The sequence below is a fragment of the Phascolarctos cinereus genome, unplaced genomic scaffold (genome assembly GCF_003287225.1).
Source record: "Phascolarctos cinereus isolate Bilbo 61053 unplaced genomic scaffold, phaCin_HiC Scaffold_726;HRSCAF=1367, whole genome shotgun sequence".
NCBI classification, from domain to species: Eukaryota; Metazoa; Chordata; class Mammalia; order Diprotodontia; family Phascolarctidae; genus Phascolarctos; species Phascolarctos cinereus.
Genome location: NW_027556098.1, coordinates 64,201,754 through 64,219,926, shown reverse-complemented (window position 1 = coordinate 64,219,926; position 18,173 = coordinate 64,201,754). Strand labels below are relative to the sequence as shown.

At 40.5% G+C, this 18,173-nt stretch overlaps 1 protein-coding gene across 3 annotated transcripts in view; it reads right to left on the bottom strand.

The window, feature by feature from the left end:
* Positions 1–10,290, bottom strand: part of RPGR (retinitis pigmentosa GTPase regulator) — an 89,541-nt gene extending 79,251 nt beyond the window's left edge. For 2 of the 3 annotated variants that reach the window (XM_020979626.2, XM_020979627.2), the window contains exons 1-3: positions 9,825–10,290; positions 971–1,096; positions 423–515 (exon numbers count right to left, since the gene is read on the bottom strand). In XM_020979626.2, the coding sequence (XP_020835285.1) occupies positions 423–515; positions 971–1,096; positions 9,825–9,939 (334 nt within the window). In that variant the 5' untranslated portion in view covers positions 9,940–10,290. The remainder of the gene's footprint in view (positions 1–422; positions 516–970; positions 1,097–9,824) is intronic. The other variant, XM_020979628.2, reaches the window with a different exon arrangement.
* Positions 10,291–18,173: the final 7,883 nt, after the last annotated feature.

The window sequence follows — 18,173 nt, the reverse complement described above, 5'->3', positions numbered from 1 at the left end:
GGTCAATTTGAATTTGAGGCACTAGGACATAATAACTTCTTGAATGTCACATACATTAAAATTCTAAATATTAATTAACATTAAAATCATGATAGGCAGTATGGCATAGTGGACAGAGAGGAAAAAAATGGGCTTAATTTTGGCCTCAGAACCATTTCAGTCACATGACTCTGATCAAGTTATTTAACCCCTCAGTGCCTCAAGCAACTTTCCTAGGCTGTAAGGTGCTCAATGGTTTCCTCACCAGGTGTTCCCCACACTGATAAAATCATAGGTTCTGACAAAGGGAAAAAAAGGTTTTTCAAGTTAATCTTAAACCAATTTCATAAAAATTTTATAGGACAAAAAAACTTTAACAGTACTTTAATGGTTTATTAGTAAGCTACTTGTTAAATGGGCAAAGAATAAAAAAGCAAACAAACCTTTGACACAAGTTGGCTTGTTGATTGTTGTCTTTGATCCTAATCCTAACTGGCCCCAGTTGTTGCTGCCAAACATGTAAAGTTTATTATTTCCTGAAAAAAAAAAGAGAAAATTAACAAAATTGATCATCCTAAACATAAAATGTTAGACAAGACCACATAGCTTTAGGTAAGCCATTCTTGGAAAAACAGCACTGTTATCTTACCTTTAATAAGCTACTTTGTATACCTACTTATGTTTAAATTATGTTGGGCACAACAGAATTTCTACTCCTATATGATAACATTTTTTTATGTTATAGAGATGATCTTACTAATCCAATCAATCTACTCTTAGAAAATTGTATGTAAGATTAATTGTACTGTAAATTTAGTAATGGAACTTACAATTAAAGTAAATCTTTGGTGAGTCCTTTGGTCAACTGAATAATCACTCTTATTCTTTCTAGGTTTTTATATATCACATTGCTAAAAGCAGGTTATAACTGTATAATTACAAGAAAATAAGTTTCCCAAATTTTATTTTCACTATATAGGGTTTTACTGACCTGTTATAAGAGCAGTATGTTCATCTCCACATGATAGATATGCAGGTATGTCATTTTTTAACCAGAACTTGCTGGGAATATTTTCTGCAAACTTGCTTTTTCCAAAAGTGAAAACCGCACCTGAATCTTTAAATATAAATATTTTCTATTTTAGAATTTCTACTACATTGCCCATCAAAATAAATCAAACAAAAAACACTTCAATAATACACTTATACACAAGTTTTATCTCACCTAGCTTCTGCTCTGATATTATTTATGTCTTCATTCTTCTAATAATGAGTTAAATTTATTTTCTTTAACAAATCTATTAATATTGACAGAATCAGGGACTTTCAGAGTTGGAAGGGATCTTAGAGGCCATTTATTCTCAAGTGGCCCCATAAAGGAAGCCCTTCTGTACTAAGTGTTTAATCCAGCTTTCTTGAAGACTTCCAAGCACAACAAATCACACTATCCCATGAAGCCAGTTATAGATGGCTGAAATGGTTAAGGAAGTTCTTCCTGAAAACCAGCTTAAGTTTATCTCCTGGAAACTTTCACTCCTTACTCTTAATTCTATCATATGAAGCCAAACAGAACAAACCTATCCCATCTTTTATGTGACAACTTCCAAATGTTTGACTTCACACCAAGTTTTCTCTTCTGCTGGATAAGCATCGCTCATGCCTTCAAATGATCCTCATAGGGTAAGACAGTCCTTCACCATCTTGGTTGCCCTCTTCAGGTTACTTTCTTCATCTTATCAAAACTGTTCCTAAAATGTGGTGTCAAGCACTCAACACAATACTCTAAGTATGATCTAACCAGGTCAACATTTAATAGCACGACCTCCACAGTCCTCAGAACTACAACTCTCAACAAAGTCTAGGATTGCATTATTATTGAATTAAGGAGGATGTAAGAAATATACTACTTCAAAGGACCCATTAATCTATAGAAACCAATTTTTTGTTAGTACATCGTTTTTCAGGCACCAATTGTGGGTTTTTCCCCATCTATCATAAATAGGGAATTTGTGAACAGAAAGGGATACTTAGCTTTACATATATATATATATATATATATATATATATATACACACACACACACACACACACATACATATATGTGTGTGTATGTGTATGCAGTTGTTATATATGTGTGTATAAACATATAAATATACAGAGATAACTACTTTATCAATTATTTCAATATAATTGGTTGCATTTATAATCCTATGTATTTTATTTTATGTCTTTGAAAACATCATCTGAGAAAGGGTCCATAGGTTTTACTACATTGTCAAACGATTCCATGACATACAAAAAAAGACTAGGAACCTCTGCTCTGGAACTTATCTCCACTAATGGATCACTTCGTTTGTTTGGTTTTCCTATTAACAGAATAAGGGTCTCTGGTGAGCTATAATTTATGCTCACTAACACAAGACCTCACCATGATCACATCCCATCTCATCTCCTGAATTCTCTGGCCTGAAATGATATCCCTCTTCACTGAGCTTCAATGATAATCTGTGTCATTCATTTGGGAGACATGTTACCCTAAGACATCCTTTCTATTACTGTTTCAAACTTTTAAAATATTTTGTTACTTATACGTTCCCATCCCTCCAACTAGACTGTAGAACTCAGGAAACGGGGCTATGTCTCATAATCTTTATATCTCTCACCAACCTCCACCCCCAGCAACCACATAGTACTCTGAATATAAAAGATGTTTAATAGCTATATACATTGCCTCATATTTTTCAACAAACAGTTTTCCTATGGTACCAGTGAAGCCTCAATCCCGGGGATTTGGTCACGGAACAGGAGCCCTTTGACAGAGGAAGCCTACACTCTAATTAGTACAGATGACAGAATTTCCAAAGCTGGTACCAATATCAGACAAGGTAACATTTCACATATGTCCTCTCTAACATGGAGAACCTGGGAAAGTAAAGAACATGAAAAGCAAAGGACTCTAATGGCTTTAGCCAGCAGGGATAATTCTAGCCTTGCAGTGATAGCATTGTGATTGCACATTTCAGGAAAAAAAGTAGAACAACAAACGCCTGCAAAAGGCAACAGTAGCCTGTTTTCTATTCCAGCATTTCCCAAACTACGTTCCACAAAACCTTGGTGTTTTGCATAACATGAACAAAAGGGCTATAAGAAAATGTCAATACTAGACATAACTTGCTTCCTTTAAAACACTCCAGCTTTTCAATGCTTTAATGGATCAGTGAGTATTCCCTCCACAATATAGATCACATCCATGCTTTCTTGATTCTACACAGTTTTTATCAGCGTTCTCATACCGGCCTTCTAACAATGCTAGAAGTTTTCCTGTGGTTTTTTGTTTGTTTACATTTTGTGGTTGGAAGTGGAGCACTTGCACAGTAGAACTGCTACATGCTTTCCTCTTGGCTTACCTCCTTTATTGACTGTACATTTATTTCTTCAGTGATAGCCCTTACTGTATTTCCTGACCATGGTCTCAACACTGGAAACATACTATATCCCACTTGAACCCACTGTGAATCTCTCTATTATCTGGGTCACCTAAAATTTTATTCCTCAGAAATTGTTGTGTTCTGAGATCTTCAGCTACACAGAATTGCAGGGAGAATGCAGGTGTTGAAAAGATATACTTTTGCACCAAGGATCAGCTTGAAATAGATAAAAGTATTACATAATTTCCTAAATGTAATCCCCCCATTCTTTCCTTCATATTCATTTCTGGGTTCAACTCACTGTCCATCTGTAACACCTATACCAAATACATGTACTCATGTACTAACTCAAAGGACTGGCCATCAACTACATGTTGCAATTTGGACAACAGGCCTTATTCATCCACTTAGTTTTTTCTGCATAGATTGTTAAACCAATCACTTTTGGCTACTAAGCCAACTCACCAGAAGCCCTATGATATCCTAGGTTTCATGAAAACAGCACATTATCATCCATGTATGGAGTATGTCAAAGAACTCACCATCTACAGGGAATCCTATTTCTATTTGGACCCTGCACCAGACATCATCCTAAGGAGTGGAAGGAAAAACAGGTCTAGACAAAGCTTTGATATGAGAATCAAATAAGCCATATCAACGAAAAGCATACATGGATGATGCTGGTAGTAGGATACAAAATAGAAGTAAAATGGAACAAGTTTGTCAACATTTCTATAATGATCTATTTTTCATCATCAGTGATGGAAGCACCATAATTTTGGACTTTAACAATTTAGTATCTAACACTATACTAAGAAGAAAGCTCTAAAGGCAGTAAAATCGGGGGAAAACAACAACAACAACAACTGGACTAAACCAAGTATACACTAAGGATTCCTTTACAGGACACTAATGAGAGGAAGGATAACAAGAAAATGGAGGAAAATACGGATGATATTAATATCCCCCAAAAAAGATGAGTTCTAGAGAACATCAATAACTACTGACCAACAGGCCTTTCTCTTCTTTATAAAATCTTTATGAGAATGACTCACACATTCTGAAAGCATCATTGATCAAAATTTGAGAAGAAAACAGTCAAGCTTTCACAAAAGATTCAGCAGCACATTGTACAACACCTTTCTTCACACAACTAATAAGAAAGCATTTGACTCAGTTGAACAAAACAGTCATAAAGGTCCTCACTTCAACAAGGAGTCTCTTGTGCAAACATTAAGATCATCTACGATTCCTTGATAAATGTAACCACTGACCTGACTGTTAACATTCAGTGCCTCCTATAACAATCTTTCCCTCCAACGTTCCACTCTAAAGTTACTTATACCTTCTACTGTACTCTCTGGAATGTCCCATAGGTAACAAACTTGCTTTCATCTTCAATCTTTTCCTTTACCACTTCTTCCATCTCACCAAGAACAGTGAATATCCCTCCTGATAAGTCTTCTTGTTCACCCTTCCCAGCACTGACTGCACTTTCCCTTACCCCCACCTCCCCACTCACTGAGATGGAGGAGTTGGAATACTCCTTGCTCTCCATTACCACTTTCAGTTTCTTTCCCCACTATCATCACTCAGCAACCTCCCATCCTGTGAGGTTTACTCTATCCATATCCAATACCCAATGAAAATTCTGGTAGTTGTTGTCTACTAACCTTTAGAACACTCTCCTTTCCTCAACACATTCAGTGAGTCTCTCTTTCTCTCCTTCTCAACTCTTTACCTTATACCGGAAGGCTTCAACATATATACAGATGCTCCCTCAAACACCACAACTTTACAATTCCTCACCTTAATGGCATTTCCCATGGCCTACTCCTCCACTCCACCTTACCCACACGCAAAGATGGTCATACTCTTGATCTTGTCATCACCCACAGAAGTCTTATTTCAATATTCATGAACTCTGAAATTCCCTTATCTATCAAACCTAGTGTCATTTGATCTCTCCCTAAGCCTGGCAACTCCAAAATCGGTTTGGTTTTGTTTTTTCAATGCCTTAACCTCTCAGTCCTTTCCCAAGCTATCATCCTTGCACTAGCTAGGCTACTCTGGCGAACCAGTTCAACTCTATATTTTCCTCTTCTTTTGAGTCCCCTGCCCCTTAACATATCAACAGTCTCTCCCTGACAATCCTAAGCCTTGGATCTCACTCCCATACACATGCTACTGAACAAAGCTGTAGAAAACCACCAAACTGTTCTGACTGGGTCCACTACAAATTTTTGTCATATAACCTTAAATGGGACCTCACTACAGAAAAGCAATTCTTTATTATCCACTCACCACAGCAGCTCTTCCAAACTTTTGACATTCCTTCTCAAACTTACCATACCTCTCTCTCCCTACCCTACTCCCACCACCAAAAACCTTGCCTCAGATTTTATGGGGGGAAAAAAAGTCATTTGCCAAAAACTCCCTTTTTTCTCCTCCTCATCTCAATCCTCTAGATGCTTTCTGTGTCTACCTCCTCCTTTACCCCTGTCTCATAAGAAGCCCTACTCCTTGCTAAGGCGAACTCTTCCACATACGCAAGCGACTCCATTCCATCCCATCTTCTTCAGCAGACTGCCCCTTCTATCATCTTCATCTTCCCAATTATCTTATTTCCCTGCCTACTGGCTGCTTTCATCATGACTAAAAAAGTCCATGTCTCCCTCACAAAAAATGCTTACTTGTTCTGTCAATCTGACAGTCTGACAAAGATCTCATTTTGTAGCTAAACTCTTTCAGAAGTCTAACTATAACCAACTCCTCTACTCCTTTTCCTCTCACCCTCTTACAGTCTGGCTTCTAACTTTATCGCTCAAGTGAAACTATTCTCTCTAAAGTTACTAATGATCTCTTAATTGCTAAATCTAATATTTTTTACCAAATCCTTCTTGACCTCGGTTGACACCCTCTTCTAGTTGATGTTCTTATTTCCCTAGGTTTTTGTCACACTAATCTCTCTCCTGGTTCTTGCCCACTTGATTCTTTTCTGTCTCCTTTGCTGGATCTTCAGCTATTGTCATGCCAGATGGGTGCCTGTCTTCCAGGGCTCTGTTCTGGTTCCTCTTCCCTTCTCCCTCTATAGTATTTCATTTGGTTATCTCAATAGCTCCCTCAGATTCAATTACCCCCATGCTGATGATTCAGAGATCTACTTATCCTGCCCTAACCTCTCTCCTAACCTCCAGACTTGTATCAAACAGTCTATTAGACATCTCAAACTGGATGTCCCTTTGACATTAAACTCAACATGTCCAAAAATGGACTCATCTTTCACCAAAAAAACTCCCTTCTGGACTTCCTTATTACTGTCAAGGATAACACTATCTTCCCCATCACCAAGATTCTCAGCCCAGATGTCATCCTTGACTCGTTACTGTCTCTCACTTACCATGGCCAATCTATTGCCAATGCCTGTAGATTTTAATTTTATAATTTTATAACATTTGTTCATGCCTCCCTTTCTCCTCTGACACTTGCATCCCAACTCATGCAGGTCTTCATCTCTTCATGTCTGGAACTATTACAACAGCCTGCTGGCTGGTCTACCTGCCACAAGTACCTACCTACTTCCAGTCCATGCTCCACTCAGCTGTCAAAGTTATTTTTCTAAGTTACAGTTCTGACCATGTCACCTACCAGTAAATAAATTCCAGTAGCTCCCTATTACCTCTATGATAAGATATAATATTCTGTTTCACATGCAGAGCTCACCACAACCTGGCCTCCTCACACTTTTCCAATCTTATTATACCTTCCCACCATGTACTCTTCAACCACATGACTTTGGCCTCTTTGCTGTTCCTTGTGCAAGACGCTCCATCCTTCCACATCTCTCCTCCTGGATTCTATGGATTTCTTCAAATCCAAGCTAAAATCTTATCTTCTGTGAGAAGCCTTTTCTGACATCCTTGTTAGAACCTTCCCTTTATTGATGATCTCCAATTTATCCTGTGTATATCTTATCTGTACACAGTTGTTTTCCTGTTGTCTTCCCCATTATACTGAGTTCCTTGAAAACAGGGACTGTCTTTTGCCCTTCTTTGTATCCTCAGTACTTAGCACAATGTCTGGCACATAAAAAGCACTTAATAAATGATTATTGGCTGACAGTTCAAATCCTACCTTATGTTTCAAGAGGACTCTCCCAGTCCCCCCAATTCCTACTGCCTTTCCCTCTGAGACTATCTTCCAACTATTCTGCACTGTACTGACTTAGTTTTTCACCTGTTGCCTCCCCAACCCCAATTAGAATGTAAGCTTCTTAAGGGCAGAGCTTTGTTTTACCTTTCTTTATAAGTATTTAATTAATGCAAAGTAAGTAAGCACTTAATAAATGCTTGTTGGCTTAAATGATAAAATAGGTAGTTATATGTTTTTTCCCCTAATCCTCTTCACTATTTGAACTTATATTACCCTATTTTTAAACCTGCAGTTAATTTGTGTTAAGTACATATAAAATTGAATTACTGTTTAAGCCAAAAATTAAACAGAATAAAAAGACTGGAACCCTCCAATCATAAGCAAGGCTGAGGAGAGGAAACACATATATACAGGAGATAATAAAAATAGGAGGAGGGAAAGGAGATTAGGGAAGTCAAAGATTTGTCCATTTCAAAGATAATGAGCAAAGACCAATCTGAAGACAGAGGACAGAATACAAGCTATTGCATAGAGTTAAGCAATTTTCAATAACATAAAGTAATTTCAAACACAGACTTCCAGTTTCAATTTTTATTCCTTTCTGTTGTTGTTTAGTTGTTTCAGTCATGTATGATTCCTCAAGACCCCATTTGGGGTTTTCTTGGCAAAGATGTTGGAGTGATTTGTCATTTCCTTCTCCAGCTCATTTACTGATGAGAAACTGAGATAAACAGGGTTAAGTGACTTCTATGGTCACATAACTAGTAAGTGTTGGAGGCCAGATTTGAACTCAGGAAGATGAGTCTTCCCAACTCCAGGACCGGCAATCTGGCCACCTAGCTGCTCCATGTCTCTACTGTGACTAGAAAATAATACTCTATTTTTCAATAATTTCCTTGCCAAAAAATTGTTTTATTTACCACTGTTTTGAGATCAGTGAGAATCACAGATGGAAGCTGAAGATACAGGAGGGGTCGATAGTTGCTCAAAAAATTCAGGGAGGATTAAAGAAAGACATCCAGAGTTATAGACTCCTATTTTAATAACCTACTAACCCAACTACTCTTCCAAAATCTCAGCAGGCAGAGTGAGGTAGAAGAAAGTGACTAAGGCTTTATGACCCTGATCACATCACTTACCCTTTTGGACTTCAGAGTACTATCTGTAAACTAAGGAAACTGGAATAGATCTCCAAGATCCCTTCCCGGAGAAACACAACTTCTGTAGTAGGAGACCCCAAGTTCTTGCTAGGCTTGGCTCTTGTCAGATCAGGTTCACCCATTTCCATAGGCTTCTCTTCACTACCATTACCCCCTAATCCCTACTATTTCATCTGATATTATCTAATTAACAAACTACCAATATTTGTCGCAAAAGTGAGGGTATAGAGAAGGAAAAGAAAAACCCATCCAATCCCATTACTGCTTACACACACACACACACACACACACACACACACACACACGTGCATAAATACACACAAAGACATACAAAACACACAACTTATAACAGTCACCAAAAACAATTGGTAAGGCTTTTGATAAGGACCTAATGAGGAATATCTTAAATAAATGATTCCCCCAGCTATTCTTGCTCCCCAATTCCCATAACTGGGTGGTATTTCTTTCATCTGTGTTTTGGATTTAGCCTTGGGTGTACACTCTGTCTTCCCCAGTACAGACTTCAAGCTCCTGGAGGTCTGCGGCTGTTTCAATATTCTGCCTCTGTATCCCCACTTTGCTTCCAGCAGGTGCCGAATAGATGCTTGCAGAACTGATGCTTACCAACAAAGGCCCAGCCTGACTCCAACTCAGAACCCCAATCGCCTACTTATTTCCCCAGACTATACCACGAAGGCCCCATCCTTTAAGGACCACTGGGAGGCGAGTAAAGATCCGACCCTGGGGCAACTAACCAGCTGTGTGACTCTGGTCGTCACCTAACCCTCTCTGGGCTGATCAAAAAGGATTTCATGTTTCCTGTGGGTGAGCCTGGGGGGCTCCCCAAAGGGGCGAGGGCTCCCCAGAAGGACCTCATACTTTCCTGGGGGTGGAGGTGGCTTAGCGCTTATTCTCTTCGCCCCCTTAGGCCTCAGCCACGTCTCCAGCCTCGGGGCCTTTATCCCATCCTGGACACCAGACCCTCCTGCCCGCGTCCATCCCCGCAAACCGTCACCTCCGGGCCCTCCGCGGGGCGGAACGGAGAGAGGGGGAGAGGAGGGGAGGCGGAGCGGGGGGCGCGGCCCGGGCCCCCGGCGATGCTCACCCGGCACCAGCTCCTCGGGCTCCCCCATGTCGGGGGCGGCTCTGCACGGTCTAAGGCTGCGCCCCGTCCTCCTCGCTGGCGGCCCCCACGGCACCCATGGCGCGGCTCCGGGCATCGGCGGGGAAGCGCGCTCCCCGGCTCCCGGAAGTCAACAAAGAGCCGCCAGGGGCAACGGGGGCGGGGCAGGCCACAAACGGAAAGCGGCGGAACGGGGGAGGGGAAGGAGCAGGGCAAAGAAGGGCCCGGGGTGCAGAGGATTGGGAGGGAGAGCCGCCCGGGATGGGGCTGGGCCGAGCGTCCCCTCCCGGCCCGGAGGAGTCCTGCGCGGCGATGCGGGATCGGAGGAGGCTGCCGACACACATGCGCACTGCGCACCACTTGTCTGGGTCCTTGTCTCTTTCTTTCTTTTGTCCTTGTATTCATCCCAATGCATTCTTATACTGCAAGACAATGGACCGCAGAGCAACATCTCTTTCAAAGTGGATGTAATCTTATGATTAAAACCTTTCCAGCTTCCAGCGCTTAGCAAGGGCACGTAGTAGGCAATTAATAAATGCCTGTAGACTTAACTGATTTTTCTGTTTCTGTTATTATCTACTGAAGCCACATAACCAGAGACACACTATGTTTTGGATTTTCTGATCGATATACATCTTCCCCTAGTATGGAGGTCTGGGGCTGCTTCAGTTTTTGTCTCTGTATCCCCATTGTGTATCCAGCAGGTGCTTGATAGGTGATTATTCTAGAAAATTCAATTAAAAATCCCCTCTCCTTGACAGAGGAGGCTGTGATTCAGTAATCCTGCCCTTGAACTCTATGGCACATACAAGCTCGTTGTGGCCATAGAGCATTCAGCAGGTGCTTAATAAAGTCTTGTTTAACTGGAATAAACAAGGGATGATTTCCAGTAAACAAAAGCACAGCCTGACTCCAATGTACAAATATCAGTTACCACAATCATTGGAATAGGTCCAGACAACCACAAGCACACAAGGACTCTGGCTGCAAAGTTAAATTTTTGGTGTTTCCTGTGAACTCTTCAGCTCCATAAATTATGGAGGCTCACTGTGATAAAGGAAAGTGTCTCAGGGCCTTGCTGTAATTGGCATATGTGGCTCAGAATGCACTTCCTCACTAAGGGTGTTGTTGAACTTAATGGCAGAGTAACCAAATCAATCCTAAATTCCTCATTTGGGGTGATTTCAGTGACTGCTGTAAGGACAGGTGATCAAGTAAGCCCCTAGTTGGGCAAGTTATACCAATTTGTTGATGTTAAGGGGCGTGGTCCTTTGCCTAAAGGGCACCTCCAATGAAAGTGGACATAATCCTCATGGAGAGGCCGAAGGAAACCCTTCGCATTGGTTCCAGTGATATGCCTCCAAGGTGGTTGACAACTGAGTGGTTAGGGCAAAGATGCTATCAGAGGAGCCACCCTTCCTCCAAAAACCAGCTGATTTGCTTTTGCTCCCTCTTCATTAAGCTTCCGCAGCATAGTGCACAAAAATGACCTTCCTTTGAGGCCAGGGGGAAAAGGTTTCTTCTTCCTCCCTCCTCCGGGAGCATATGACAGATAGTGAGGACTTAGATTTGGAAGTTCTGGACAATGAACTTGCATGTGGCCATAGAGTTCAAGGGCAGGGTTACTGAGTCAATCTCCTCTGTAAAGAAGAGGGGCCTTTGAATTGAATTCCCTAGGCAGGGAGATACTGGAATCTAGCCTCTTAGCCAGAGAAGGGCAATTTCCTGGGCAGTAACACCAGCTCATGTCAATTTGCTTCCATGTTGGAGAATTCAGGATTTGGCCTTCTAAAGTGAGATTTCTTCAGCAGCATGCTTCTTGGAGAAAGAAAATTGTCAACCAAAGAATGAAGAAATAAATACTAAAACCATGGGGGAAGAGAAAAAAAGTATGAAATTAGTAAGAAAATTTGATTTGTCTGAAGTGACTGATGTAGTTGTGCAGGGAACTCACTAATTAACTTAAGTCTTTAAAGAAAAATGCAGAAAAGGGCAACGAGGACAGGTAACTGAAGATGTATGCAATAGTCCCATGAAAACAGTGTCAGAGGTGCTGAATCTCAGAGTGATCTAAGGCTTAGGTGGCAAGCTGAAAACAACCAAAAGGGTAGTTAGTATGTTTGGTTTGTTTGGGTTTTAGATCTATCAAGAGAAAAAGGAAGATGAAAGAAAGTAGAGGACCTTTGTAAGGGGTGGATGGGATGACAATAACTGCAAACAGAGAGAAGACAGAATTGCTCTGCTCTTATTTTCCTTGTTTTCTGTGTCAAGCAGAATGGCCTTTGCACTAGAAATGACATAAAATGACTAACACCAAGCTGATACTCAAGATCAATTGGAAAGTACTTAGTTGCCCTTGATTAGTTCTAGCCACCTTGCCCAGATGAACTACTTCCTCAGCTCCTTAAAGAAATGACAGATGCTATGGTTGAGCTACTATCAGTATTATTTGAAAGATCATGGAAACCAGGAGAGGTAGCAAAATATTGGAGAAGTGAAAATGTCCCAATTTTCATAAATGGGAAGAAAATGGAGTCTGTAAACTATCATCAAATAAACTTGACTTTAATTCCTCGGAAAATTCTAGAATGGATCATTAAAGAGAATATTAGTGAACATGTAGAAAGGGAAGTAGTGATTGCAAAGAATAAACATGGCTTCCTCAAGAACAGGTCATGTCAATTAACCTTATTCACTGATTTATCTACCTATTCATTAATTAATTTATCTATTTATTTATAGAGTCAAGATAACTAACAATCAGAGGAATGCTGTATAGTTGATATAGACTTTAGTAAAGCATTTGATAAAGTATCTCCTATCACACATGCTGAAAATGCAGAGAGGTAAATTAGAAGATAATACAATTAGACGATAATACGATTAGATGGATTCAGAACTGAGTGGATGGCCTGTGTCTGTCTCTACGTGTCTCTGTCTCTATATGTGTGTGTATGTATCTGTCTGTCTGTCTTTGTCTCTCTGTTACTCTCTGTCTCCCTCTTTTTCCCTTTTCCATCTGTCCTTCTTTCTTTCCTTCCTTTCTCTATCTCTCTGTCTTTCTGTCTCTGTCTCTGTCTTTGTCTCTATCTCTTTCTCTTCTCTGTCTGTCTTTCTGTCTCTGTCTCTGTCTCTCTCTGTCTCTCTCTGTCTCTCTGTCTCTCTCTCTCTCTCTCTCTCTCTCTCTCTCTCTCTCTCTCTCTCTCTTTTTCCCCACATATACTCACAAAGAGGCTCATCCTAGCTCTCAACAGCAGCAGCCTGCACAAGGTGAGGGTCTCATCAGGTCACAGGATCAAAGACACTCTCCTCCACACAAAATCTGGATCTCAAGTCAGCTCTAGGAGTAGCTTGGGAAGTTGTCAAGAAAAGGTCTACATAACTTTGAGCTAGATTTCTCTAGGCTGTCCCCTTCCCCTAGTCTGTAATCCTGTTTTCCTAGACTTTCCCCCCTTCAGCTTTGTTTTCCTGCTCCCATCTAGTTAAAGCCTTACTCTGTCAGTTGCCTTGGGAATATTTCCTCATTCCACATCTATATGCAGCAATCAGGTATCATTGGTGTTTGCAGCAGGGTCTGGACAAAACCCACTGTACTAAGGGAAAATGAATGTCCAGATGTCCAGAGACATACAGCCCCAAGGCATATAGATCCTGTTTTGACAATGCCTAAACAACCCTTGGACTGATGGAGCACCTCACTTTGGGGGGGATAAAAAGTAATCACAGGGAGAAGGTGTCTTTGCTACTCTGAACCAGCCAGTCTCTGACCTTCTTCTGCTCGCTGATGCTATCGGGACATAAAATATACTTCTCTGTGAGAGGAAGGGGAGAAGAAAAGGGAGGAAGAGGAAAAAGAAGAGGGGACAGTGAAAGGAAGGAATGGACTGTCTACTTACTGTTATTGGGTTCTGATTTTGTATTACCTTTGATTCTTGTATCTTTTGATGCATTTGAGTAAAGGTATGATTAGCATTGCTGTATTCTGAGGATAAATGCAGCTATGTGGCACAGTGGATAGATCACTGAGCCTGAAGTCAGGAAGAACTGAGTTCAGATATGACCTCAGACACTTACTAGCTGCAAGTCACTTAACCCTGTTTGCTTCAGTTTCCTCATCTGTAGAATGAGCTGGAGAAGAAAATGGCAAACCACTGCAGTATCTCTGCCAAGAAAACCCTAGACATGACTGAACTGATTAAACAACAACAGAATTCTGAGGATGTTCATTCTAAATCAAATCTGGAATGAACCAGACCTGTCAGGGCTGGTTCATCTAGTTTATAACCTGATTTTTTTGGACCATTCTTCCCTCCCTCCCCTTTAGCTTTGTTTTCCTTCTCCCACTTAGTTAAAGCCTTTGGGGTATTTCTTCATTCTAGAACTTTGTATAGTATTCAGGTCTTAGTGCTGTTGGCATCAGGGCCTGACCAAAACCCACTACAGTCCTCAGATGATACACAGGTAAAAGAGACAGCTAATGCACTGGATGATAGAGTCAGCATTCACAAAGATCTCAACAGGCTGACATCTAAGGCTGAATCTAATGAAATTAAATTCAATAGGGAAAAATGTAATGATTTGCATTTAGCCACCAAAAAAAATTAACTTAACAAATATAAGATCAAGGAGGCATGGTTAGACACCAGTCACCCTGAAGAAAGATCTAGAAGGGTTTAAATGGAATGCAAACTCAGTCTAAATCAGTAGGGTGATGTGGCCACCAAAGCAGCTCATAGAATTTTGAGCTGTGTTAAGAAAAGGGTAACTTCTAGGAATAGAGAGGTGATGACACCACTGTACTCTGTTCTCTTCAGACTTGATCTGCAGTACTATATTCTGTTCTGGATGCCACAGTTTAAGAAGGACATTGATAAACTGGAGAATGGCCAGAGGACAGCAGTCAGGGTGGTAAAGGGTCTTGAATCAACATCATATGAAGACTGGTTGAAGGAATCAAGGCATGCTTCGTTCTCAGAAGAGACGATTCAGGGAGTAGAGTTGCTATCTTCAAGTATATGAAGGATTGGCACATGGAGAAGGGATTTAACTTTTTCTTTTTATCCTGAAAAGGCAGAAGCAAGAGCAGAATCTGCAATGAGAAAATGTAGCCCAGATGTCATCAGACAATTAGTGCTGTCAAAAGGTGGAATGTGATACCTTTAAAGAGGTGATGAGTTCCTCCTCTCTGGAGGTCATTGAGCAGAGACTGGGTCACCACTTCTCGGGTATGTCCCTAGTAGGATGATTTTCATGCATGGAGAGGACTAGATAGACACTGCAGCCCCCTTCAACTGTGAAATTCTGTGATTCTGTGAAGAAATCCCAAACTTTCCAATACCACTATTGTTGAGAGTTCCTCAGGCAATGCAGGCCCACTGGAAAGGGTCAGCAGCCCCCTCAAAGTAGTATACTCATTTATGGTGGAAGTCTAGTGGGCTCTTTGAATACTGTTTGTGCTTCTCTAGCATAGGCTCCCAAAGCGGGTCATACAGTCCCCTCGTGGGTGCTAGAACAATACAGCGGGGTAGTAGTAGCCTCAAGTGCAATTGGAGGGGGGTGGCATTGAATAAAAATAAAGAGGTGGTATAAGTATAAGGAAAGAAAAGAAGATAAGAAAATTTTGGAAAAACATTTACAATGTTTCATCTGTTGTGAAACAGAGTTAAAGTCATAGTGATTACATTATGTTCCAAACAAACACACAAAATCCAAGTTATAACCCATCAATGGTCAAGTCCACTGACAGGTCTTAACAAGCAAGTGTTTGCATGTGAGCCTATTGCACATTGTTGGGAAGTCCAGCATGCATCACCAGGAATATGTGCCTGTCATGACTTGTTTATAATACAATACTATATGGTTGCATGATGCAATATTGCATTATCAAAATTCCATGCAGGAAAAAACCCACATATTTACAATAAATTATTAAATTTAAGGTGCATCATTTAAAAAATTCATATTTTTAAATGACACAAATTTAAAAAGAAAATGCTAAATAAAGTAGATTTCCAGGGGGACACTGAGTATTTTTGTTTTTGAAAAGGGGGTGGTAGGCCAAATAAGTTTGTGAACCTCTTATCTGATCATGGGCTTCTCAGAGTCTTTTACATCTTAATAATTTTCTATGCAGGTGAAATAAAGATGCTGCCATGCCTGATGTGTTGTTAGTATGTTGAGTGCCTGAGCAGATGTTGGGGTTCTATTGCTCACTTTTAGGTAAATCTACACATGAGCTACATCTAAGCTTTATTTTGGATATGTCCCCTCCAGCAAAGAGGTGGGGGGAGGGTAAAGAGGGGCAGTAAATTAAAGAAAGAAAATTACTTCCTTTGGTTCAGGCTTCCAGTATTGAACCCATTCTGTGTGAACACAAGATCCATAGACTTCCTAGGGCTATGGGTAATACAAGTAATTATCTTCAAAATACAGAAATCACCACTTATGATAAAATGTAGAGTTCTTAGTAATCTACTATAATTCTGATTATTTTTTGTTTCTGGAAACAAGTAAAATATGAAACTAGGGACAAGACACTTGCTTTAGAGACCACTTTAAGACGTTTACTTTGCTGAAAGTATTTTAACCAAATTTCCAAGGCTTTCAGTCTAATCTAATGGATTTTTTAAAAAATAAATTAGAAATAAAATTTTCAATGCTTCTACTCAATTAAATGGATTCTATTAGATTGCTGTCTCATACTGTTTATTGATTATTAATGGACAAGAAAGACATTATGACAACATGATAGAGAACCAGGATCAGAGTCAAGGGTTTGTGTCCTAACTCTGACACATCTTGTCTGTGTGAATCTGTACAAGGCATTTAAACGTGCATCACCCCAATAGCTCTCTAAAAATATAAGTTATTCAATGGACAAACTATCTAATCTGACTCTACATCTCGACAAGAGGATAGAAGAAGAGACCCCAACACATTGAGGGGATCCTCTATGGTGGATTCATGGAAAGACACTGATGAGACCAGTACATGATAGGCAAGAACAGGTGGATTATGAGATACATTGTTGGAGGTAATATCCACATCAATGAGATCACAGATACATCAGAGTATTAGAATATTGGCATAATACCTATGTAAGCTACATGTGACACTTGGCGTACAGCAGTAGCAATAATAAGCCACTAGAACTCGGGTGCTACTGTTGCAGGTCAGGTCTTAATCAAGCCAGTCCTCTGGTAGCTTAGGTTCCAAGTTGTAATGAAATAAGCTATTCTATTCTGTTTAATGGGCATCTAGGTGGTGAAGTAGGTAAAGTCCTGGGACTGGAGTCAGGAAGACTCATGTTCCTAAGTTCAAATGTGGCTCAGACATATACTAGCTGTGTGACTGTGAGCAAGTAATTTCACCCTGTTTACCTGTTTCCTCAACTATCAAATGAACTAGAGAAGGAAATGGCAAACCACTCCAGTGTCTTTTCCAAGAAAACCCCAAATGAGATCACAAAGTCAGACATGACTAAAAAACGATTGAACAACAAAGTCTATTTAATAAGTAACAAATTCTGGCTAACTTAGTCATAGCAGGGGAAGAGTATTCAGCAAAGATATGCGTAGAGATCACCACGTTGATTCAGTTGAGTGCAGCTTCCCTGCTTTGAATTGCCCATGGTGATCCAATGGTTAAGCATCAGGAGGAAGCTGGAGCTTTTCATACTCAGGGGACCAGGAGGTGATATCAATGGCCTGGGCCTTTAGTGCTCTGAATCAATTAAATAATGAAGGTGGTCTCAATACATTTTAAGGAAAAGAACTAGCTTTACCCATACTGCAGAGGACTCTAACAGATAATCCTCTTACTTCAGCTACATTCCTAAGCTTCTAGGAGCGTAAGGCATCAAGTATCCAAAGAGGAAGTATAACTGCTCTCAAGACATCATCCCAGTTGTCTACAGTGTTTCTTAAATTGTGAGTCTTGACCCAAAATTTGGCAACAGTAAAAGGCTTCTGAATGCTCACCAACCAAATATTAATTAAAAATCGAATGTGTAAAGAATCTGAGGTGTTTCTGGTCATGCTTGCCCATGTCGAATTGTGCAACTTCACTGCAACCTTGGTTCTGAACACAGAGCATGAGCACTTTGCATGCCCTCAGGCCACACAATGCCAACAAAACCTGAAAAGGGGTCACAGCGGAAGAAGTTTAAGAAGTCCCATTCGGGATGACCCAAATGGGGTCACAACCCCAAATTTAAGAAGCACTGGTCTAGATCCAGTCTCTCAGACCATACACAAAGAGATCCTCTCCTCTACCGATAAGAGATGGGATCTTCTTTTGTCACATATGGAGTTGGAATAGGTAAGGATATCC